Source organism: Mya arenaria, chromosome 6, assembly GCF_026914265.1.
Source record: "Mya arenaria isolate MELC-2E11 chromosome 6, ASM2691426v1".
Taxonomy (NCBI): domain Eukaryota; kingdom Metazoa; phylum Mollusca; class Bivalvia; order Myida; family Myidae; genus Mya; species Mya arenaria.
In genome coordinates this window covers 70,993,425-71,001,884 of record NC_069127.1, presented here as the reverse complement: position 1 = coordinate 71,001,884, position 8,460 = coordinate 70,993,425, and the positions used below count along the sequence as shown (strand labels likewise).

At 32.1% G+C, this 8,460-nt stretch overlaps 1 protein-coding gene across 1 annotated transcript; it reads right to left on the bottom strand.

The window, feature by feature from the left end:
* Nucleotides 1-231: 231 nt before the first annotated feature.
* LOC128238015 (uncharacterized) lies at nucleotides 232-5,142 on the bottom strand. The gene is made up of 6 exons (XM_052953583.1): nucleotides 5,129-5,142; nucleotides 4,856-4,924; nucleotides 4,352-4,450; nucleotides 2,965-3,039; nucleotides 762-806; nucleotides 232-522 (listed from the first exon to the last, which is right to left on the bottom strand). Exons 2-6 carry the CDS (start codon nucleotides 4,859-4,861, stop codon nucleotides 232-234), a joined length of 516 nt encoding a protein of 171 aa, XP_052809543.1. The 5' UTR covers nucleotides 4,862-4,924; nucleotides 5,129-5,142.
* Nucleotides 5,143-8,460: the final 3,318 nt, after the last annotated feature.

Here is an 8,460-nt window from a genome sequence, read left to right as displayed (position 1 = left end):
TTGACCGATTCTCTGTGTTCACAAAATGAAACTTGAATTAGTAACCTACTAAAATAAAATAGGCTTTAAGGCAAAGCAAAAGTAAATAAAAATAACTCAATCATAAAATGTACAAATATTTACAAAATGAAAACACAATGTAAGCTTACTGAAATACAAAAACAAGGTTTAAAAGATATGTACAGGCAAACTGTTATCTGATATTTATGATCATACCAAATATATCAGGTTTTAGATGTCTGAAGCTTGTTTAGAACAATATGAAGCTACGGACTGATTTATAAGTTGAATCTGAATTTCCGATAATTGTATTACGTTGTCTTTCTTACATCCTTCGAATTTTGCAATTATATATCGACGATTAATTTTCATTTTGTCCAAGGGATTCAAAATCACGCTCTGTTTATTTTTTACGTTGAGAGAACTTGTTAGTTTTCCGACTGGCCGACGGGCAAAGGTCATCATGTTTCCCTCCATTTCTCCAATATACACACTCTGGTTTGTATATTCCACAACTGCCACCTGAAGACGAACCAAACATATAAGTATTTCCTAGATTTAATAGATGTGGTGTATTCTTAAAATTACAGTGTATACTACATATTACCATTACAGCCAAAATCCAATTAATGATCATTTTAAGTTCAGTATATTTGTTATATAATGTCTTATACTTTAATAGACAAATGGCTTTGTTATATAATGTTTCATACTTTAATAGACAAATGGCTTTATATTTCTGTATTTATACTTGAACATACCGTCATATTTTCTGCTATCTCGGCTAAAGTTTCAGTTTCTGCTGTCTGAAAATATATTTTTGAAATCTGCTGTACTAACATAACGATTAACTTTATGAAAAGCATATAACAAACAGAGGTGGGGAAACCATAATAAAAAAATGCTGGACGGAGGCGGGATTCGAATCCGCAACAGCGTGATTTTAAAGTATATGGTCTAACCACAGGACCGGGGCTCTAAAGCAATTGCAAAAGTATACTTTGCTCTTAAGTATGTATGAATTTTTTTTGCACTATTTCTTGGATTGCCAAATTTATGAATATGACTGAGTTTATATTGCATATTGTTATTATTTTGCATACAACATGAATGTGATATGCAATACATGTATGCCACTTGCCAAGTTTTTATTTAAATACTGGTAGGAAAGTTTCAGTTCATTACTAAAATCATTTATTATGCTCAGTTATAATTGTTACATAAAATAAGATTTTGCCAGTTATCTTTGGTAAAGAAATCATGGAAAATAAACATTAATAATTTAGCATGTATAAGTTGTTTTTCTTAAATTCAATTATTATTTTCATACAATCTTTACAACTACTGAACTATAACTTTAACTTAATTTTGCGGTTGGCAATTTCTGTTTTTTAGTTGGAAGTGTTTAGCTAATTCGATTACGTATCATCGTTATTATTAGTATCCTACATGGCCGAGAGCGTAAGATCGGTTCATTACCAACCTGTGCGTCGGGTGTTTTGTGGAAACGAGGTTTACTGAGTCTTCACAGAACACCCTGAGCGAGTGTTGGGACGAACCTTTCTTATACGGGCGGCTATGGTATATGCTTTTTCTCCCATCTCAGTTTAACAAAATGAGGTAAAAACGTATGTTTTACTGGAACTCTTTATGACAATAAAAAAGTACAGTTTAACACCGTTAATTGAAAATCGTAGGGACCCAAAAAATATTTCGGGATAACGATATTTCGGATTAACAATTTTCATAAAATTGACAACGTTCGCGAATAATAGATGACGTGAAATACTAAGTCGTGAAGATTGCAATTTCGGTTACACGTTACCAATATGATACATTCGGTTTGAGTGATATTTCGTATACAAAAATATTTGTTGATTGATTATGTACTAAATGACAAATAATTCGTTTTTGTTTTACTTCTTTATTAAAACATAAAACGTTTAAAACAAATTGACAGCACATGTATGCATTCGGAACATAGTACGGATTATTCGGTAGCGGGTTAAGTGAGCAATGCGTATTTTCGATTGATATTCATGTTGTGTTAACCAGAAATTATATACAGAACAGAACAGAACAGATTTTATTTTCACTTAAACTTATACAGTTTTTCGTGATAAACATACATATTGCATACAAATACATAAATTGTATACAAATACATGAAATGTTCAATTATGCAATGTAGTAAGCAGACACATAATAAACGGATAGCTATGGATGAACTAATATAACTAGACTTTAAATGTTGTTTAACATAACATATGACATATTTCGTTACAAAGTTATTTTGGAACATAATATTGTCTTAAATATTGTTCAATATAAGAACATAATAGTCACGGAAACATGTGATGCATGATATTTTGTACTGATTGTTATTACAGAATATTTGACATATTAACAACTCAATACACTACATCACCTAAATGAATTGCTAATTTTCTGACATCGATGATTGTAAAATACGCGTGCTCAATTTCATTCTTTAACAAGCGCTAATTGTGCTCCATTGTCACCCCAAGCCCATGCCCTAGTGTAATTGAAGTATGGTGTGAAAAACTATGACATGATAAGGTTCGAAATAAGAATTAATAAACAGGTGTGAAATACCAAATCGGGCCCGTAATTATTACTTGGGAATAGCGATTAATTCGGACTAGCGATTTCGGATTAAAGATTAAAAATTTAGTTAAACAAAGTAGGAGTAAAATCGAGACCAAAAAAAACAATAGCGATCAATTCGGATAAACGGTGATCGGAATGGCAGTGTTCAACTGTATTTCATACGGGTCTTTGTTTTATCTTTGCCCGAGGGCAAGATTCTAATTTCCTGCATGGCCTAATTTTTGGATCTACTTATCTGAGGTAGGAGAAAAGTATGTCTATCAAATATTATCAGTCATATGTAATAAATGAATTCAGCCTAGTTTTAAGTTGTATTTCTTCAGACAAACAAACCTTATCGAATCTGGCATTGTTTGCTGGTGTAACCGTTTCCTGCAAAACCTGTTTCTTTGCAGCAACCCGAGATTCCTGCAAATGGTATAATACAAATATACAAATTTATTTGGGTCAAGGAAAAAGACAGAGCTTAAAATTGAAGCTCCTTTTCACTAACAATAGTCACAAAAGACATACTAAGAGATCTATCTTTGTAATATTTGTATCATTCTACCATAAATTTATGTCAGTTGTAGTAATATGTTGTTAAAAAAAATGGGAACAGAATCTAGAATCGAGATACACAATGGTCTTTATATCAATATTTCAAAGCAAAATATCGTTTACATGATCCTTCTGCATAAATAAACTTTGGGAACATAAATGTGCATTGGTGAATTTGGCTGTTCTTTAATGAAAAACAAGCAGTGCTCCAAAACTCAGTTACTCTTACAAAATTAATATTGAATAAAAGATGTGAATATAAAATCAAACTTTTTTTTCTCGTCAAATGTTGAAATTCATATGGATTTTCACCCATTGCAGGAATTTGAAAATATAATTACAAGGCTCAGACAGCAAGCAGACATATTTCATCAATATACTTAACATTTCTTTTACATTACAACTAAATTCTTAATCCGGTCAAAGATCTTAAGTGTTAACTTGACCTTCACATTTTGATGTTGTAAATATGGTTGTCATCTAATCACATGTGCTGAAGGTTTGATGGAAAGAAATGAAGATATAATGAAGATTTTTCAGTTAATCTACCAAAGACTGTTTAAAATAGATCGTCAAAATATGAAATTACATAGTTATAGCCATCATAAAGAGTCTGTTATGAACGATGGACAGTCTTATAGGTTGACGGACTGATTATTTTAAAAAAGGCGACATGAAGATATCAAAGATCATTAGACTGCAACTGTTATCCTTGTTAATTAAACAATAGCTTCGCTTGTGGGTGCAAAAAAGACAAAAAGGGACAATATTTTACCAAAATGCAAATTAGTAATAAGAACTACATGAGTTATGAATGTTGACCCTTTGGTTTACTATGATTTATAATATACTTGTCAATCATCTTAGCTGTAACTTGTGTGATTACTACACATATATCAACTTTAACACGTTTTCAACGACAGACAACAACATATCCCCATGAAGCTATGATGTAAGCTCATCTTTCTTAAACAGACGAGCTAAAACAAATGCAAGGAATATGGTCATAATAGGTACCCCATTTACTTCTAGGTTGATAAGATGCGGCATTTATGTATGTGGTTAGAGGCTGTGGACTTTGTTATTTAAGTTGAAGCTATAAACATGCACATATACATAATAATCATGAGAAATAACGAGCTTCATTGGATATAATTTGTTTCCATGTAAAAAACAGTACCTTTGGTAGGGAAGCCCTTGCCCTTGCTGCTGTCTGTTCTGTCATTTTCACTCTGAGCATTAGACTATCATTCTCTGCATACATTCTGTTTTGGTTTGCCTGAAATATATGTTCATGGCCTCAAAATTTGCCATATTTTTCTAAATCGACATAGGAAATATTGAATAAACATTTAAATAGTACAAAACATAATACTCTCTGAAAATGTGTATAGGCGTATATTCACAGAGAATTCATGTTCATTTTATGAATAATATTTATAGATAAGCATGTGTGCTTTCCTTTTTTATGTTCTTTATAAGGTTGTTCATATATAATGAAATACTTGTTACAAAATAGAGGGCCTATGCTTAATTATTTACACTACTTTAAAAGTTAAACACCGACAAGGTCTCTTAACAGAAATGGAAATATTACGATACAATAAAAAGACATGTCAATAATTAATCAAAATAGTTTAAAACATTTACCATTTTAAGCATTTAAGATTTAACGGCATTTTACCTGCATATCTGCAATCTGCCTGTCTTTATTTACCAGTTTTTCTTTCAAATTCTGAATTTCCCCTTGTAACTGAAAAATAAACAATTACAATTAAACCCTTATACTATTCAACAACATAATGATGTATGGAATTTCACATTTATCTCATGTAGTCTTCACGCGTGTGAAAAGAAATTGCTTGTTATATTTGTATTTACAACTTATTGTGTGTGATTTTCCCAGCATATTAAAAACATTTAAAACATTACTATATTGGCAATCCGGGTACTATACCTCATTTATTTGCCGCGTTTAAGCGATGCACTTCTTTTCGAGGTGATTGATATCGGGGATATATGTTGCATCTCGCATCCCTGAAATACAACAAAGTATGGCAACTCGTAGTGATAATCTGGGCAAAGAGATTGTTCACAGGTGTGCCTAAAATATTATCATTCCTTGTAACACCATTTAACAATCCTCAACCACGGAAATTATTTTAGTTTTATACATCTAAATACAAAGAAATGGATGTTTGACATGGATTCATAGCAAACGCTACAGATGATCCATTTCAAAATCATGAAATATTTACATAAATTGAAATAGTGATGACTAAAGAACAACTAGACAAATATAACATTAAAAAAACTTCAGAAAAGATACCTAGTTGCGCTAATTAAATAAACAGAACAACAACAGGAAGTCCAATTATGTAAAAAAAATATTGCCAAAAATGCTGCATTACAAATATACGAATTATTTGGTATTTGCCCGGCTTCCATGTGTCACTTTAAAAAGTCGTGATTAGGAAAGTGCAACTGTCACTTTTTTATAAGTATATGAGCCAGAGTTACAAAGCGTAACAGAAATGCACCTGGGATTTAGGCTTAGGTTACTTTTACTATAAAAATGTTTTACTAATAAATAGTTAGACGACCTGAAGTAAGTTATAAGTTATTAAGAATGGGCGAAGTGAGCATACATTGAACAATTTTACCTTGAAATCTAACCATGTCAAGAACAGGGATCTGCTTTGCCTGAATCCTGGCTTCGTACCGGAAATAAACTGTTCTAACTTGCATTGAATGCTTTCATCATCTTCAAAGGAAACCTGTTTTGTGGAAAATTGTGAAAGATATTTATTTTAAACAAGATAAATATAATCATCACAACTAGTGCTTGTGGAAAGTTTTATATGATATTATTATAATTATTATTTTTAAAAAGGCGTTCATAAACTTTGCTAGGAAAATATGCGTGGCAAAACTTAATTGCAAATTGCTCATATCAACTCATATAATACTTGATAAATGTTTAATTATAGCATTGCAATTTGTTGATAGAAAGATGATAATAAAAACTAATGTTGTTTGAAAAGCCAAGCATAAATTATATGTTTTAAATTAGTAAAATGTGTAAGGAATGCAAATGTGGAACTTAGCGAAAATTGTTTGACAAAGGTAATTTTTTTACACTGTTTCATGAAGGCAGAAACTGTTTTAAAACTGTGCATCCGCTTTTACAAAGGGTTAAAGGCAATAACACCATTAGAATCATATCTTTTCTACCATTAAACAAAAATATAGTAGTATTTACCTTAATGCAACCAATGCTGCCACAATGAACATGCTTGATTACTCTTCCATTGAATTTTTGTTCTTTAGTTTGGAAGATATGACCATCAATACTCCACTTCATTGTAAATTCCATTTTACATGCATGCGCTTGCTCAGTGAACTTAGGAATGGAGAGGGCAGTGCGTATGCAAAATAAGACTTTCCCCTGCTAGCCACTGACACTGACGCGATGCAAGTTTGTTCAGCATAATGATGTATAACTAATTCTTGTGATCAGTTTGATAAGCATGGCATTGAGGTAATTTAAGATCTAGCACTCTGGTGGCTGGATAGTTAATGCCAAAATTTAATTGCCATCTACGTCCCAGGGGCTTTGTGTCAAAGCCAACTGATTATGGTGCATTAAGTGCCTCGTTTAAGAAATGTTTTACCAATTTATATCATGGTGTAGTTAACTTGTGTGAAATATAAAGAATTCTTTAAGGGTAACAATGTCTGTTTAACCGTAAACCATTTAAACTTTCTGATATGATGACGTCTTCAAAAAGGTGTATTTGTGTATAACTCATGAGAGTTGAGCTAATCGTGTTTAAATTAGATAAATCAAAACAATCATCAATATTCCAAGTAAAACATATTTTTATCAATTTCATTAAAATTAAGTATTGATGCAAATATACTTCAAAATACTTAAATAGCGTTCGTATTCTCTCTCATTGTTCGTAATCAATTAATATATGAAGTTTTATTGAGTCGCTCAAAATGTTGTAATTTCACTCACACAAAAATCGAAATGGACAGATTGCCGGGGAGAGGGCTATTATTATCTAACCAGTTTTCTATTTTCAGTAATATGTGCTTGTAAATTGTTGCCGGCAAGTCAACCAGAACTGGACTTTACAAAGAGACGCATTTTTCAATCCTCAGACTGCAACTGAGTAGCATTTATCTGATGGAACGAAGTGAATGATTAAATAATTTAGGTGTTTATTATAGGTGTTATTGAGATGGGCAATTCAGTTAGCAAGTCATCCATCCTCCATAAATCTCCCCAACTTTGGTCAATCCTGCAGTAAGAACAAACAGCAGTCTGCATAGGACTGTAGTAATTATTTCAACTATCATAACTTTACTGCTATATACCAGCATGGATAATCAAATCAGCCAGCCACTAGTTTACCAGCGTAATAAACTATGATAGAGCAGGTTTTGTGGGAACTGACCCCTACTAACAAATGTTAGACTCTTTCTTGGAAATTGATAACTGTAGTATAAAAGGATGATTTCTTTTAATGCATGTTAATTTTCTTTCATTATTTTGTCTGCTGTTATCACCGCGTTTTCATCATCGTACTGTTGTGTTTTCATCATCGTACTGTCTTGTTTTTATCATCGTACTGTCGTGTAATCATCATTGCACTATAGTGTTTTCATCATCGTACTATCGCGTTTTTATTGAAGTACAATTGTATTTCCATCATCGCACTGTCATGAAGTCATCATCGTATTGTCGTGTTATAATCATCGTTCTATTGTCTTCCGGTGCGCATGAGCATAGAAGATTTTCCCTCCAAGTGCTAACATGTTGGTTTCAGGGGTGCGTGTCTTTGAAATATATCTTCAACCGAAGATCATCATCTTCATCATCATCATCATCATCATCATCATCATCATCATCATCATCATCATCATCATCCACCATCATCATCATCATCATCATCATCAACAACATTAACAACAACAACAACTACGCATTATAACCTCGTTAGCACCATTCACGTCATTATTGCATCATGATTTGCATAAGTGTCGTTGTTGCCTAATTGCTACTATAAATATCATTATCTTAGTTGTGGTCATCACATAATCATTGTAATCATTGTTGTCATGTTGCGTCGTGATATGATTATCATTATCTTAGTTGTCGTCATCGTCGTCGCATTGTGATTTGTATTATTGTAAAAATTGTCGCCAATGTGGCATTATCGTAACTATCATAATCAACATTCTCATAATCACAATACGCATAATCGTCATCATAATCAT

Coding starts and splice junctions, on each gene's coding strand:
- LOC128238015 (XM_052953583.1), bottom strand. Junction 3,040..4,351: donor CAAGGGCTTCCCTACCAAAG/GTACTGTTTTTT, acceptor TACCATTTGCAG/GAATCTCGGGTTGCTGCAAA. Junction 807..2,964: donor ACAATGCCAGATTCGATAAG/GTTTGTTTGTCT, acceptor ATATATTTTCAG/ACAGCAGAAACTGAAACTTT.